The 18,021-nt window shown below is 35.5% G+C and overlaps 2 protein-coding genes across 6 annotated transcripts in view; one reads left to right on the forward strand and one right to left on the reverse strand.

Moving 5' to 3' along the window:
• Positions 1–18,021, reverse strand: part of LOC134647389 (uncharacterized) — a 251,895-nt gene that overhangs the window by 144,548 nt on the left and 89,326 nt on the right. The gene's annotated exons all lie outside the window — the stretch shown is intronic.
• LOC134662967 (neuronal synaptobrevin-like) lies at positions 1,573–17,613 on the forward strand. Of its 5 annotated transcripts, none has more exons than XR_010098111.1 (7): positions 1,578–1,969; positions 12,932–13,052; positions 13,989–14,067; positions 14,260–14,339; positions 15,767–15,818; positions 15,893–15,996; positions 17,579–17,613. XR_010098111.1 is itself a non-coding variant. In XM_063519289.1 (7 exons), coding segments are annotated over exons 1-6 (348 nt in total). In that variant the 5' UTR covers positions 1,578–1,967; the 3' UTR covers positions 15,907–15,933; positions 17,579–17,613. The 5 variants fall into 5 exon arrangements, 4 of the variants coding, with proteins under 4 accessions (XP_063375343.1, XP_063375359.1, XP_063375365.1 ...); XM_063519289.1 differs by having other exon boundaries at positions 15,893–15,933; XM_063519295.1 differs by lacking the exon at positions 15,893–15,996.

Genomic DNA, 18,021 nt, shown 5'->3' on the forward strand with positions numbered 1-18,021 from the left:
TAAATTTTCAAGAATAATAATGTAATATGTCCGTTTTCCGCAAAATTGTACGCCTAAAGGCGGGACTCCACCAGTGTGCAGCACTGTGCGGCACAAGCATGTCAAATAAAAAAATGGTTGGTCCGCACAGTGCCACACACTGGTGGAATCTCGCCTTAGCATGGTCGCGCTCTTAGCGTCCGTCTTTGGGGACATTGAGGCCATCGCGTTCTAAACAATGTTTAGGTATAACGGTGAAGTATGACACCACAGACGATAAAAAGGAAACCATCCTATGATCTTTTGCATTATACATATACCTATGTAGTAAGTTATACCTATATTATTCTATACCTTTGTAGATACCTAGACGAAGTTACTCGTTACCTACTTGTACTGTGCTTTGTCATTTTTAAATAAGTAATACTTATTTAGTCAAAAACAATACAGTAATAAGTTAAACAGAAAAAATAATATTGGCTATGAACATACCAGTCGCCCTCTGAGTGGGAGTCAAACATTTGAGACAGACTAACTAAACAAATACAAGCACAAAAATATGAGCAAGATAATGATATTTCTGCAAACGAAAGGATTTCATAAAAATAAAACATTATTACATCACAAACACTAATACCTTATCAACAGTATGATAAGATGATTTATATAAAAAACAAGCAACAACGGTTGCACTCCGGAAGTGCCGATAGAAGTGAAAACTCACCTCACTATGTTACCGACGCCCGGTAACACGATACATACGTTTAGCGGAGGTATTCTATTTATTTATTATATATTATTATCATTCTCAAATAAGATCACACTTTTTCATTGACATGTTTATTTAGGTACATACTGCCATGACAACGTCAAATTATTTGAACATAGATAAAAGAGTCTTGAAAAGGAGTCCGCAACATAAATGTCAAATAACATTGAGTTTTTCTTTATTGATTTAAATGCCATTTAAATTATGAGTGGCCACCTTACGGGGCTTACGGTCACGTGATCGCCTTACGCTGTCTCGAGTTTATAATTTTTTCCCCACCTCAAAAAGTGCCCAGCGCCGCTAAAGAAGTTTTCACTTCAAAAATCCTTGTCGAGTGAGTTTGTTTTATTGCGTGTTTTTAAAATGTTTTAAATGAATACGTGGTTTAGGCTACGCAAACCTAAACCACGAGTATTCATGACAAAACCACTTTGACAAAGCCTAATGAAATTTATTTCATAGTATATATACACTCGTCTTAATTATATTCATCTCCAGAGATGTCTAAAATAGCTATATGACAATTTCATCTTGTATTGAATTAACACCAATTGTTTGTAGGCAGACTCGGCGACACGAACATGTCTCATTACGTAACACCCACGTACGGACCGAATTGATTTTTGTTAGCGCCGACCAAACCTCCAGGGCGCAGGCGTGAAAATTCCACTCACACGACCACACTGACCCTCCACACTAGCGGAGCTAACGTTATTTAAGTTAAACGAATTTAAGCTCTTTCCGGAGTATTTAAGGTCCAATACTAAAATAACCAATAAAGGGACGATATTTTTAGATAACGCTTTCATATTACGGCGAACTAACGCGCCCTCTTCCATACAAATCGAGAAACCTGGCCGCGGAAGGTTTCTCTTCTAAATATATTTTCGGAAAATTCGCATTTTATATAAGAGTACCGCTGTATTTGTACGTCGATAATTGAATGTGTTCATCGGATATCATTTACTGGGATTAAGGCTCTCTATGGCCTGTTAAAGTGACTAAAAGTAGAACAGTGCCAGATACATTAGTAGGGAAATCTAGTGCGAGGTTTCCATTCATAAATCTATCATTTGATGGTCGGTCGTGACGACACAATATCGGCGCATAATTAAAATTTATCGGTGAATTCACATCGTTGGCTGGAACAGAGTGACCAATCAATAACAGCGTCACCGTTGAAGGAGTATTCGTCGAAAAAGCATCGGAAACAGGCAAAATGTGAGTAACACTTATTACCTGACACACTGAATCAAACATTGATATATTATTTTCAGTACAGTAAACATACATGGAACGTGATTATTTCGCTTGCCACTTTTATAATGCTAATACTTACCTTACTTTATATTATACACCTATCCTGCAATTCGTATTGTGGAACGATTAACAAGGAACGTGTACAGACTCTTAGAATCTAATATTTATTAAACAAGGCTACTTTGTGTAGAAATAAGCATTTTCATAATGTCAATATACAAAACATTATCACCCAAGGTACATTTTTTTAAAGTCCATAGGTATAGATATTTCATTTTATTATTGAACTAATTTTTCAAAATGAAGCGGGCTTTTATTTGCAAACAAGTTGAGCAATGCAAACAGATGGCTGCCAAAACGCTGCCAGCTGTTGGACGTGTGCCCAAAGCCTAGCAACAGTAGGCACGAGCACCGACAAGTGAGGCTTAAGTGAGCTCGCGTGCCAAATCAGCCCCATTAACCGAACACGCGTTTCCAACTCGTTTTATTCTTATTTAATGATTATTTATCTACTTTATGGAGGTTTATTTTTTGAGATTAGGTAGTGGAACATGGGCATCAATAGAGTGCCAGCCTACCTACATTTTGGCTACTTGTGTAAAACAATAATTCGTCGTATTAATTTATTTCAGTACGTTAGATTAGACGATCAAACGAATTTCTTGAAGATAAATTCGACCGATATTAGGTATATGAGTCACTTCATTTAAAGTTAAAATAAATATAATATTATTATATTCACAAGTAGGTCTATAATGTTATTAATTTAACACAGCAAATACTCTTCCAATAACGAAAAGTGCAACTGGAGTATATGGGCGAATGCCACAGATTAATTGCAAATCAAGTCCGATAAGGGTCAGAGAAATAGGGGTTGATCGACTGCGTATCGATTCCTTCAACCTTCAAATCAAGGGTGAACAGGCACCTTCTGGGCAGACTCGCTCCATCGTAGGCCACGTCTTCGCCCCGGCTAGTCTGTGGCCATGATTAAGCCCATTTAAAAAAAAAAAAAAAAAAGATTGAACCCGGTTATGCAGCTGCTCGACTGTATGAATATTTGTAGCATCGTAGTTTTGCTGTCGCCGAATATGTTAAGAAAGGAAGGCATTTTTATTTAATTAGTTAATTATAAGGTCAATGTATAGTTAGCAATACTACCTATTAGCTTAGCACTTTTGCATACAAATTTCTATGCCGGGCGGGTATCTTTTCTCTGCAGCTGAGTATTCCTACACATTGTAACCGCCTAATTTCTTTGATTTGTGGTGTCCTATTCGACTTGAGGTAATGACATACCATAACGGAATATACAAATGTTCACATTAAGGAAATTTAATCAGAAAATGACATAGGTAATAACCGCATTACCTATTTAAAAACAGTTTTTAATGACTGTTTACATCATTTCACAATACTCGAGTTTATTATAAATTATAAATTTATAATTTAACCACTAATAAACACCTAAGAATTTTATATAATAATAAATAATATAGTAAGTAATAAAACAATCGAAAATCGAATGTATCTACGTATGTTTCATCCAGATTAATTGAATTACATCCTACCTAGCTACCTACCTGCGATTTGTATAATAAGATAAAACCCGCACGACGTTCGCAAAGTTTACAGATGTGATCTATAGTAGAGTCGTCAGTTCCGTTGCAGACCTGACCGAACACATTTATCTGCACCTACTTTAACTAATTTAACTTTGGTGCCAAAGCCAGGGGCGTATTTACCCTAGGGCCAAGGGGGCCATGGCCCGGGGCGGCAGGCCTCGAGGGGGCGGCGAAGCCGTAAACCTTAAAAGAGTACCTATACCCGTTAGATCTCGCGGTAGACCTACAAGACGAATGTGTTTTATTAAAACATTTTTTGACCGCCTACGACAATAAAATTAGCTTAAGGCAACTAAGCTTAGGTACTCATAAAAAATAAGGGGCATAAGGGCCTTAAAGAAGCATTCCATTTTCATTTTTCTTTGCACCGCAGTGACTAATTGCAGTGCAGAACGATCATTTTCTGCACTCAAAAGAATAAAAAAATATCTACGTTCCACTATCAGCGAAGAGCGCCTGAATAGCTTAGCTCTTCTTAATATAGAAGCTGAGCTGACAAACGTTTTAAATTACGACAGCGTCATTGATGATTTTGTCAACCAATTTGTACATATTGTACATAGGAAAACAATGTACCTAAATAGTACAGTCATTTTATCCAAAAAACCGACCCTAGCCGTGAATAATTAGTTCTTGGATTTTGTTTTCGTAGGTCCCTCGGGGGGGGTCACTGGGAGTGTAAATTCAAAAAGTAGACTGAATCAAGCTCCTAGGGGCCGATTTTTGAATTTCGATCGCTCGATTTCGTCACTCGAAAATCGGTGGTAAACGGCGAAATGCTGATTTTTGAAATACGAGTGATAGAAATTTGGAATCTAGTGGTATTGACCACTCGATTTCAATTCTATTAGTAGAATTTAAATGCCTAGCAGTGGAGATATTATTGAACGAAATACACGAAATCGAACAGTCGAAATTCAAAAATCGGCCCCCTGTGTATATTTGAAAAATGTTTTTTTCCAAAAAAAAGGTTTTTCTTGAATAACTCGGCCATTTCTGACTTTACAGTAAAACCGTAAGGACAAAAATTCTAGGAAATTTGATTCTCTACAAGTTTGGTCCTCACAATTTTTCCTCTAAGATCGATATATTTTGGAAATTAAATTTGAAAAAAGCGACAAATTCGAAATATTATCATTATCTCGTTTATTTTCAACTTTACGGCATAAATGAAGAGGACTAAACTTGTAGAGAATCAAATTCTGAACAATTTTGCTTCCCACCTTTTTCCCCCAAAGTCGATATTTTGGAAATTAAACCTGAAAAACGCGACAAATTCAAAATATTATCATTATCTCCTATGTTCCACGTTTTACGGCATGAATGAAGAGAAACAAAGTTGTAGAGAATCAAATTCTGAACAATTTTTGTTCGAACTTTTTTTGCACCAAAACGATATTTTTTGAATTGGACCTAAAAATTATCATTATCTCGTTTATTTTCAACTTTACGGCATAAATGAAGAGGACTAAACTTGTAGAGAATCAAATTCTGAATAAATTTGGTTCCCATCTTTTTTCCCCCAAAATTTCCAAAATATCGATCCTAGAGGAAAAATTGTGAGAACCAAACTTGTAGAGAATCAAATTTCCTACAATTTTTTCCTCGCGGTTTTACTGTAAAATCAAAAATGGCCGAGTTATTCAAGAAAAACGTTTTTTTTTTTTTTTTACATTTTTCGTATAGGTATACACAGGAGCCTGATTCAGTCTATTTTTTTAATTTACACCAAGAACGAATTATTCACGGGTCAAAATCTATAATGACTGAACTAAAATGCCTATGTGAGTAAATGGTAAATGTTTACTTTTTTTTTTATTTCACACCCCAAAGGTACTTGTTGCAGGTTTTTTTTTCTTAAATGAAATACTTTATCGTCACTGATGAAGGGGGGCGGCAAATCAAAATGGCCCGGGGCGCCAAATTTGTAAATACGCCTCTGGCCAAAGCTAGCTGGTACGGAATGCCTAGAAAGTTTTGTTTAAGTAAATTTAAATACCATAAATATACCTATTATTTATATTTGAAATACAGGGGCGAATTTGAAATTTCTGTTTTTAAGCCATAATATATTTTTATGTGGGATTTTTTACAGTAGGTGAGGTGAACTTCAATAATATATATAGTTCCAACTAGTTACACGAACAGTTTCAGTCAATAATGAATAATGGTAAAATTATGGCTCTTTTAAAACTATCAAAGTAAGCCCAAAATTTCCTAAAACCGGTCAGTTTTACCGTATAGGTAGGTACCTACCTAATTACCTAATAATGCTTTCCTACTATTGAGACGAATGTAGTATTCATTTACAGGGTGGCCCAGCAAACTAAATGTCACCGGCCCAAACTGATCTCCGGTTTACGAAACTGATTACACAGAACACACACAGAAATTGCCACTGCCCTCGAATGGTAGGGACTGGATCAATTATGCCACTGTTTCTATTGTAAAATACGTCCAGCCACCAACGTTGTAAAACACGCGAAATAAATAAATATACATACATACCCGTATTGAAGCTGCCACCTTGGACTTGCCAGCAGAAAGCCATAACTCTAAAACAAAAAACATATACCTAAATATGTAGGTACCTATATTGTCGATTTTGAGGACTTACCGGTTACCGGTACAGCTACAGGTAATCATACTCAGATAGTAGGTAAATGTGCCACATATGTATACCTATATATTCAAAACGAATTATTTATTATTTATAAATAATATAAATATTTGATTTGATAACCCATTGCGATGTTTCCTCGGCGATAGAATGACAATAAGTACAAGGTCACTAGACGAGAGGTGGTGACGCAGAAATGGGGGAATAATTGGCGGGTAGAGGCTTGTGGAAAAGCATCAACGCGAGGATAAATTATACCTACATAATTATATATTAAATACCTAGCTTTCTTTGGCATATAATTATTAAATTTTGTACTGTACATGTATGGCATTAAGTTAGTGATAATACTGATAATATTACCTTACTTTTTATATGAAATTAATTTTAAAATAGAATTCATTTTAGTATAAGGTGGCTAGTAAATAATTGAAGGATTAATGAAATCTAAAATTGAAATCTGTTTATAGGTGAATAGAATTCATTTTTAGTTTAGGGTGGTCAGTTATTAACCGATGGCCAGTAATTGACGATTTACCTTTGTTGTGTGTTACTTGAACTTGACATTAGCCAGAGTATAAGGTATAGTAGAATCTTATTATAGTAATTTTCAAACTCCATGGGTAGGATCGATAACAGCTGTCATTTCAATCGCCAAATCTCGCAAAATTCATTACAATTTTGCACGATTTGGCGTTTTTAGGTTAGAAACTTATAAAATACATGGAGACACCTGTCATCCTATTCAGCGAGTTTGAAAAATACTATACTATAACTCCGATATTTAATAAATTTTTGACGTAATTGTGAGGTATGAAAGGCTAAGTATTCGTAAGTATGTACTTATATGAACATTGAAAGTATAGGAAAAAAATATTTACGACTTAATGACCTCTAGAAATAACCCAAATTACTTAGTCTTCAACACAAAATGCTAATTTGCAACTCGCTTACGTCATAAAACATTGTTGGAAAAGCACTCACAGGTAAGTAGGTATATTAATTTTGAGATTTGTAAAACATACAGAGCATGGTTAATTGTTAGAACCTTGGAGTAAATACCATTTGAAGCGCACGTGCTAAGCTGTGAGATCCTATCTGAATAAACTCTGATATTTCACAGCGCGTGGGACTCGTGGGAGGCTATTTACAATTTGTACAGTATAAAGTAATAAAAATACATCCTTTGTTACGGTAACTGGAAGCGCTGGGGGTTGTTAGATGTACATTTTATGCGAGGGTGATACTTGGGATAATGGACATCTAAGTGTTTTATTATTTATAGTAGGTACCTACCTACTAGTACAATAAATCAACGTTGAAAGTTTTCGTGGTATTTTCTTAAGAAATAAATACTTAATTCATTCAGATTATACGAGTAGGTGCATTTATAGTGAAGAGTAATTAAGTTCGCGCTCACGCTCGTAATTAGCTTGGGTCGCAGTTGCGTTGCTGATTAGGACATGAATAGCTATATAAAAAGTCACATGAGATTTAATATACATACAATGTATGATTTGACGTAGGTACATACATATTTTTAAATCAAATTTCTATAAAGAAAAGTACCTGTAAGTATGTAATTGCATGAATTCTAAAACGCCGAATACAATAATGTTGTTTACATTTTCGGGCTTTATCCAAAAGGCTCTGGTAGGTAATATGTACTAGTTATACCAGGGAAACTTGAGTTTAATTAACCTTCTAACATTACCCGTAACATATAGGTAGATAAAATAATATTAAGTTAGTTATACATATATTTCTCGTGTAAGTGAAATGTATTTAATTTCTTATGAGAAATAAATATCTTTAAACCGAATATCATATGACACTTACTGCGAGCTCCGTGGGGTTTACTGAAGAGCCTAGGAAACTTGAGACCCGAGGGCGATCTATATGGCTTTCCAAAGGTCACGATTGTAATGCATTTCAAATTGGTACGTAGATAGAGAGGCTGGCATTTTAAAGCACAAAATATCAGGTGCATTGGGGAAACTTTGAAAGCGGAATAATTTTGAAAATGGCAATTACCTACCTATAAAACCAGATGCACTTCATACTTTAGCAATACTTACGCTTCTGCACCGCATCCAAGGCCTTTTTTTTTACTGTTGCTACAGTATATAGTGATTCTAGTTAGATATTTGTCATTTTCAAAATTACCGCTCTTTTTGATATATCACAATCTAGATAGCTCTTTTTTGCACGAGTTACGGATGACTGACACTAGACCGAGCCGGGGCTGGGCCGGAGCTTCCGGAGCTTCTAAGGAAAGCACCACGTGATCACCGATCAGCCGTCATGGAAAATTACATGTCGAACGCCTCGGCCCGGGCCCGGCCCGGTCTAGCGTGAGTCACCCTGTTAGTTGTAGCGCTACGCTGTAGCCGTTAGTCGTCATGCCTTCCCGCTGTGCCTCATCATTTTTTTTTTTTTTTATTGAAAATAACATGGAAATATAAAACATGTGTACCACAATACAAAGATTCGCCAAACTGCGGGGCAGTTTGTTGGCGATGAGCTCGCTCTTTTTATTTTTATTTTATAAGTATGCACCTACATCAAAAGTAGGTACATAATTTTGCACTGTCCTACCGTCCCAGCGTAGGCCTTTCTTATTATGTACCTATAGGTATATTACAAGTGAACATAGGATGACTGAGACTTCGCTGGTGGCGCGGGCGCGGGACAGGAGTACAGCGGTGCTTAAAAACTACCTTAACTCTAATAAATAGGTATGTAACTAACAACTTGTAAAAATAGGTGGCTAGAGCCACTGTGACTATATTGGTTTATCTTTAGTACACTCTGATACTAGCATACATTATAAGTACTTAGGTTCTTACTACTGTTGTTTTATGGAGTTATCGAATTTTTCTAACAATATTTCTTTAAGTTTTTCTTTTAAGGTACCTATTTTCAATTTAGGGTTCTCTAGTAATATTGGATTTTCATTGTATATTTTGGGGATTAAGTATTCTTGGGTTCTCCGTCCATAATAGTTTTTTGATGCAGGTTGATACAATTCTACTATTTTCGAAGATCGAGTTACATGTTTACATTTCTTTTGTACTTTAAAATCATCTGTGTAATACGTATTAATAACATTTAGGTAGGTAACTTTACAATGTACTGGAAGAATTTTACAACTTGAGAACAGTGAGTCATACTGATGTTTATACCTATTCCTAGTGTTTCGTCCAACTAAATATTTAATTAGTCTGCTCCTTTTGTTTAGTTGAAATGTAGAATTCCCATTGAAATACTTAAATACAACTGAAACCGAGGTGAACAAACCATAAAGGAAACGTGACTCGCCGTCGTTTATCGGTCACCACGAAAGAAAATGCGAACTTATAATGCTCACTTACCTTAGCAGCGATCTCAACAAGAGAAGTACCTACCTACTTACTAAAATATTATATACCAAGAATATTTACACCACCCGTGTTAAACGGGTCAGTCATGTAGGTATCTAATGTCCGAATCTGGCTGTATTACGTACTATTTAACATTAACATTATTTCTGGATAAAATCAATAGAAACTGCTTTACAGATTAGAACAATAAAAAAACCACAGCCAAGTGCGAGTCGGACTCGCGTTCCAAGGTTTCCGTACATTAAGTCCAACTCACGCTTTTCTAATAGGTTTTCCTGTCATCTATAGGTAAAGAACTATTTTGCGTATATTTTTTTTATTTTAGACCCAGTAGTTACGGAGATAAAGGGGGAGGGGGGGAAAGGTCGGACAGACAGACAGACAGACGCACGAGTGATCCTATAAGGGTTCCGATTTTTCCTTTTGAGGTACGGAACCCTAAAAAATGCCGTCATGTGAGTTATAAACTTATAACTGTTATAAGTAAGTACCTTATATACGTACCTACAACCTACAAGATTTTATTAACTAAGCTGCCTATAAATGTTTTTTTTTTAATCAAACACCCAGTACCACAGCGAGAAATAATAAAAGTTTGTCCATGAAACACGCTGGATGTCTAAATTAACAATTTGTTATAGTTCGATCATCGTCTTGGTGACTGGCGCGCATCTCACACACGACTTTCACTTAATTACGCAGGGCTATATATATTACTAGCTTTTGCCCGCGACTTCGTACGCGTGGATTTGTATATTGGTGGTTATATATTCTACATTAGCTTAGAACATTATGCAGCAAAATATAGCAGTAGGGACTGTTAATCATTTGTTAATTATTATACACAACCTGGCTACGAAGTTTCAAGCCCCTAACTGAATAAAATTGTTCTCGATATAATCCCTCTCAACACCCAGCATATTTTCAAGTCCACTATTTAGAAAAATCTACTACCTAACTACCTATTTACAAAGTTTGAAGTTCGTAGCTTTAAATAAAATTTGAACTCTCTACCAACTTTCAACCCCTTTTTAAACCTTTTAGGGTATGAAGTTTTAAAAAAGCTGAAATTACTTTTCATTTATTCTAATAATATGCCTTTATACAACGATTCGAGTCCCGCACTCAAATAAATGTTTGACTTCCATACAAATTTTCAACCCCTTTTTTACCAACTTGACGAATGAATTTTCAAAAATGCCGAAATAACTTTTATTGTATTCTAATAATATGCCTTTATACAAAGATTCAAGTCCCGCACTCAATAAAATATTTGATGTGTATACAAATTTTCAACCACTTTTTCACCACTTTGGGGGATGAATTTTCAAAAACGCTGAAATTACTTTTCTTGTATTCTAATAATATGCCTTTATACAAAGATTCAAGTCCCGCGCTCAAAAAAATGTTTGGTCTCCATACAAACTTTCAACCCCTATTTAACCCTTTTAAGGTATGAATTTTTAAAAACGCTGAAATTACTTTTCTTGTATTCTAATAATATGTCTTTATGAAAAGATTCAAGTCCCGCACTCAAAAAAATATTTCATGTGCATACAAACTTTCAACCCCTTTTCCACCACCTTAGGGGATGAATTTGCAAAAAAGCTGAAACCCGTTTTCTTGTATTTTTATAATACATCTTTTTACGAAGCTTAAAATTCCTAGCTTAAAATAAAACTTGAACCCCGTACAAACTTTCATCCCCTTTTTAACTCCCTTAGGGGTTGAATTTAAGGGATTGCATTCTCAAAAGTCTGGATCACGTGTGGCTGTAAATCAGCGTGTATGTTACAACCGTTCAATTTCAAAATCTATGCTATCTTCGTAATTAGCATTCCCCACCAGGGGCCATAGTTCACGTCGGCTACGTTATACAGGTTGTCCCAAGAAGTAGTGATATACTGAAGCTGGGAGGTAGAGGACCTAGAGGGCTATCTGAATCACCCCCATGTATGTTCCGCAATTTTTCGTATTTTCGGAGTTATGATTTTTTTTAATTTTTCACCTATCGCCGAGTACGATGAGATTTTTATTTATGGTGACGTGAATTATTGCGGTAGATGCTTGATTTTTTTTGTGTGCTACGCTGATAGATAGGCCAATTCAGTATGGTAACATTTACTATCGTTAGATCTTTGAATGGAATTAAAAAAAAATTAATGCCAAGAAAGATAAAATTACCCAGTATGTTCACAACTTCAAGGGCGCTTAGAAAAATAAAACATATATAGATAACCGCGAAAATTTAATTTCGCAAATTGCGGGTATTTTTCTTTGTCACTCGCCTACATTGGAGTAAAAGAGAAAGATCCCCGCAATTTACGATGCTCTGTTTTCGCGGTAGCCCCTCAGGCACCTAACTGCGTGAGCGATCTTCAACGTCGCATCAAAATAATATCAAAACTGTAACAAGTTGTTAAATCTGAATCGGGCTCCAGCTCTATATTGTTGATAAAAAACAAAGTACAAAGTGCTGCAAAATGTTTATGTCGCACAAATATTTCAAGCTTGTTATGCATCTCGTTCAAACCGGTCTTTTGAGGCCGGAGTTGTCTTTGAGTGTCAAGAGCTCGTGAATGTGTTACTTCTAATTTTTATTTTAGCCCTCTTTTATAATTTTATTGACTTTCCTCTAGTCTATTGTACACAGTGCTATATTTGTCTACCGTTCTTCATCAATTCTCATCTACTCACAGGTCAACTGGAAGAAATCCCTTAAAGGGATAAGTTCGCCTTTGTACCTACTGCCTATCCTGTGCCATAAATTTGTGTTTTGTACAATAAAGAGTTTATTCATACGTACATACTTAATAAAACAACCATACCGCGACAGTGGCTGATGTTGTTAGGGATACTCGTCTTGTTTTGGCAGCAGACATAACTTTAACCAATTAATCATTTAATTCAACACGAATTGTTTGCTCTTAACAAACTTCTTAGTCTTCTAAAACATTATCCTTTAGCTTTGATACACCAACGCAAACATTTTTGAAATTATTAACATTATGCAGCGTTAAAAAAACTGTCAACGTATTTTTAGGCGAACCTGTATTTTTTATATTGCTGATCACAACGATCATATTTCGAAATCTTTCAAAGTAAATGTGACTGCAAAATTGTTCTAACTTAATAAAAGCTTACCAACCGATTCACCACAGGCGGCCGAATATAATTCCGATACTGTTGTCAGAATCTCGGGGTCAAATTATACGAGTTCATAGTCGACATACTTTGTGTATAAAGGGTCGTCAATAATCGGGATAGTATACTTATGTATTGGTGTATATTACAGGGCGACCGAGGGCGGACTGGCGCCTGCCGGCGACGGCGAGATGCCCGTGGGCGGGCCCAAGACGCCCCAGCAGATCGCCGCGCAACGTCGCCTCCAGCAGACACAGGCGCAAGTTGACGAGGTAATCTATCTATCTAATACCTTTAAACGAGCAATTCTTGTTTATTTATTTATTTATTTATTTATATATATATATATTTCGGGGATCTCGGAAACGGCTCTAACGATTTCGATGAAATTAGCTATACGGGGGTTTTCGGGGGCGAAAACATCGATCTAGCTAGGTCTTATCTCTGGGAAAACGCGCATTTTCGAGTTTTTATATGTTTTCCGAGCGAAGCTCGGTCACCCAGATATTTCATATTTAATACTATAAAAGCTACTTATAAGTCGGCATAGTTCATAAATATTACCAGATCGGACATTGATAATATATGAACGGCTACATATGAAACAACTCTAATCCAACAGGTTGTTTGTTTACGACAGAGTTATTTTATCATTAAGGTGTCGTGTTTACTCAGAGCTACATAACTTTCGTTCGCTAATAAGTGCTTAGTAAGTTATTTATATGTACGGAGAGATCAAAACTATAGTGCCTGTCATAGGTATATTTACTAATTTCAGAGTTTGTAAAACGCGTGACTTAGACGTTATCGATTATAAGATCGGTCTGCCATTGTTAGCATACATAGGTACACTATAATATTATAATTGTATATGTATGTATTGATTTATTCTGGGGTAATAAACATTAAAAATAATTTTGAAAAAACGGAGAAAAAACAAAACCTAATTGAGAACCCATTATTTTTGGAATTTTAAAGTCGATGTATCTTAGATGTGTTTACGATGTTCTTAAACGCTTCGTGTATACTACAGCTACCTATAAGGTATTATAGGTAAAGGATCGATTGCACTTAATTTTCAATTATTGTAATGTAATAATTGTGGGTGGTATAATCATAATTCGTTTTATAATCAGTTGCGTATAGAGGTACCTTATACGTGCAAACGAACCAGACCTATTTAATATGTATTAATTTGCTCATTTTAGGTGGTGGACATCATGAAAACAAACGTCGAAAAGGTGCTGGAGCGTGATTCCAAGCTCTCGGAGCTTGATGATAGAGCAGGTAATAGACAAACATATATTAATAAAGATTATTAAAATTGAGTTAAATTAAATAATTATTCATTTCAGATCATAACAATCCATAGAATTTGTTACATATTCATGAATTTCATTCTTGATTTATACAATTATGAATTGCCTTATATAGGTACAATATTTCTTCTTACTAAACTCAGTTTGGTGTTAACTTCAGATGCACTCCAGCATGGCGCATCACAGTTTGAGCAACAGGCCGGGAAGCTGAAAAGCAAATTCTGGTTGCAGAATTTAAAGGTAAATTTATATGTCCTATATAAACTTATAGTATATTTGTGAACTTTTGTCGTGTAGTATGTAATACTGTCAAATTAAACACCTACTTGACTACTGGAAATAGATACTGGATTTAAGCAGTACCTAAGAAATGTTTTTAAACATCAGATGCCCAATTTAGTTAAAAACCGGCCAAGTGCGAGTCGGCCTCGCGTTCCAAGGGTTCCGTACATTACACAATTTTGAACAATATGTTTTTTTTTTATGAAAAGTGAGTAAAATGTTTTTAAAAAACCCGTAGGGGTCGGATCAAAAACTAATTACTTTTAATAGGTTTTCCTGTCATCTATAGGTAAAGAATTATTTTGTGTATTTTTTATTTCAAAATTTTAGTCATTTTTTGCCTATTTTATTGAATAACTGCTAAACTATTTATCTTAAAATTATAAAAAATATGTATTTGAGATTCTTACAATGAGCTCTTTCATTTGATATGTAACACGATATAGTTTGAAAAACTTTATTTCTAATTTGCTCATTTACCCCCCAAAAGTGGCCTCAATATTTGAAATTCATTTGTTTACTTTACATGTCCATCTTTGGGTCACAAACTTACATATGTATGCCAAATTTCAACTTAATTGGTCCAGTAGTTTCTGAGAAAATAGGCTGTGACAGACGGACAGACGGACGGACAGACAGGCGCACGAGTGGTCGTATAAGGGTTCCGTTTTTAGGGTTCCGTAGCCAAATGGCAAAAAACGGAACCCTTATAGATTCGTCATGTCTGTCTGTCTGTCTGTCTGTCTGTCTATCTGTCCGTCTGTCCGTCTGTCTGTCCGTCCGTATGTCACAGCCACTTTTCTCCGAAACTATAAGAACTATACTGTTGAAACTTGGTAAGTAGATGTATTCTGTGAACCGCATTAAGATTTTCACACAAAAATAGAAAAAAAACAATAAATTTTTGGGGTTCCCCATACTTCGAACTGAAACTCAAAAATTTTTTTTTCATCAGACCCATACGTATGGGCTAATAATATTTTTTTTTCTAAACTGAATAGTTTGCGCGAGAGACACTTCCAAAGTGGTAAAATGTGTGTCCCCCCCCCCTGTACCTTCTTAAAATAAGAGAATGATAAAACTAAAAAAAATATATGATGTACATTACCATGTAAACTTCCACCGAAAATTGGTTTGAACGAGATCTAGTAAGTAGTTTTTTTTATACGTCATAAATCGCCTAAATACGAAACCCTTCATGGCCGAGTCCGACTCGCACTTGGCCGCTTTTTATTTCCTTTTGTGGTACGGAACCCTAAAAGCGGTTATGCGTATGATCTGTCAGCTGTCAACTTTTTCAATTAGTTCATTTAATTATTAGTTAATAACTGATGGCCTTTGTTAATCTTTGTTAGTTTGTTTAAGCATGATCATTTTGCTTTCAGATGATGATAATCGCGGCTGTGATCGGAATCGTCATCCTGGCTCTGATCATTGGTAAGTTCCCTACCAACCTTGACTCTACGGCACATCACTGTATTAGACTAATCTTAATTTTTCAACATTTTCAGCCAACTGTGTGTGAACAACTTTGGAGCAGTTTCATTTAGAAGTAACTTGTTATAATGTTTATAGTATAACGTTATTTTATTGCGTTAAAACTAAGCCTAGTTTGGTAAGTAGGCGTCTTGTCGTTGTTGAGTTCATGATACCTAAATGTTGGCTTTATCTGTCTGTCATTTCGTAAAACATGTTTCTGACAAATAATGTGTAATGTCATTTCGATATCTTCTATATATATATATACATGGTTAGTTTGCTATTCAAATTTTTAATGTGGGTAAGTACATAGGTCGTTACCGTTAATACGAAAGGTCCACAGTTAATGCAACGTGCAAGAAAACATATGTGAAGAGAAAAAACAGCTGAAAATGCCAGAGCATTCAATTGTTTTCTTTTTATTTATTTCAGTGCACCGATTTAACACAACGAACTTTGTTATATTTTTGAATCATTATAAGAATTAAACAGCACACTCCGCGGGCTCCACAGAAAACCAGCGCCGTTGGCCACGCTAGTCGTGCCAGCTGCATTGCTGAGTGGAGACCATTTCGGCTTCACATCTCTATTTCCACTGATTTGTTTATCTTTGCCTTGTATTTGCAATATGTGTTGTTTGTATTGATGTGTTGTCTGAATAAATGATTTCTATTCTTCTATTCTATTCTAATTAATGACACGGGATGAATTTGAATAGTAAACAACGCGTGCTTTATTTTGCGATCGTTTTGTTGTTGCCTCTGATACTGCTCTAAATTTCGTATACATTTATATATATATATATATATATATAAACTTCTAAGAGATAATGTTTACTAATAAAACCAATTGCTTAAGAGCCAACAGGAGCTAAGATTTAAATATTTTAGGTAAATATACCCGTCTCGCTAACGGAAGCGGCTCCTAACACCTAACACTAGAGCGATAAGGACAAGGCGAAAAATCCTGCGTAAAAATATCAAAAATCGAGGTTTCGTACTCGACTGTTTCCTCCTCCAAAACTTAACCAATCGTAACCAAATTTGGAAATCTAAATGATTATGACATTATCGGTGTCGGACCGTTTTGCTTTTTTTGACTAATTGATGTCAGTTTTGCATAGCACGCCTCTCATTGCGGCATAGTCAATTAGGCCATTTTGGCCATTTTTGAAGGGCTCTAGCGCCTTAAAAAACAAAAATATCAAAAAAAGCAAAACGGTCCGACACAGATATTGACAATATTAATCTGTGTTGAAAAAATCATTGCTCTAGGTTCAAAACCCACGGAGGAAACAGTCGAGTACGTTTGTATGGAGAAATGACCACTCCTGTTGGCTCTTAATTATTCTTCTCTCCAAGAATGCAATGCTTTTCCCAAGTTGTACCCCGACTACCTATATGCTTTTGTGCATTCTTTTGTGACAATAATCATATATTAAAATACCTACATACATTTGACACTTAGAATTTAAGTGGTATATCAAATTGAGAATATGTATATTTTTACTGCGTATCTTAGTGAATACATTAGAAAACCATAATCTTGTACTGTACCTTTGCAAAATTTTCATCGTAAGTTTTTCGTGTCAATGAAATGCACCAATTACGACCATCTACGTATCGTGAAACACCGACAATCTGTCTTTCTATACGTTATCATTATCATTATTGGCGTGGTTTAGATGAGCGATAATCTAACTTGAACTCTTTTTCTAGGTGTGTAAACATCGGGTACGGAGGATAGATGGCTGCGGTAAGTAGGTACCTAACTAGGTATTCAGATGAAATCCTTAATTTTGCGCCTCTATTCTTCGGTAATGTATTATACTTGGTCAACCAGATATTGACAGTAGAAAAAAGCGGCAAATTTGAAAAATGTAGGCGCGAAGGCATATCGTCCCATAGAAAATTTGAATTTCGCGCTTTTTTTTACTGACAAGATTTGGTTGACCAGCTATAAAAGATCTCTCGTAGGAATAAATTATTACCTATTGTATCGTATGAACCTTTATACCTGTAGGTAATAATTTTCTTTAAAACAAAATTCGGCAAAAAAATTGACGGTAAAATAAGGGTACACCGTATTTCACCCACGAGCATAGCAAAATTTTCCGGTACATTGAGATTTACTGGCTACGGCGCGGCGTAGCACTTTATAT

Source organism: Cydia amplana, chromosome 1 (genome assembly GCF_948474715.1).
Source record: "Cydia amplana chromosome 1, ilCydAmpl1.1, whole genome shotgun sequence".
NCBI lineage: Eukaryota > Metazoa > Arthropoda > Insecta > Lepidoptera > Tortricidae > Cydia > Cydia amplana.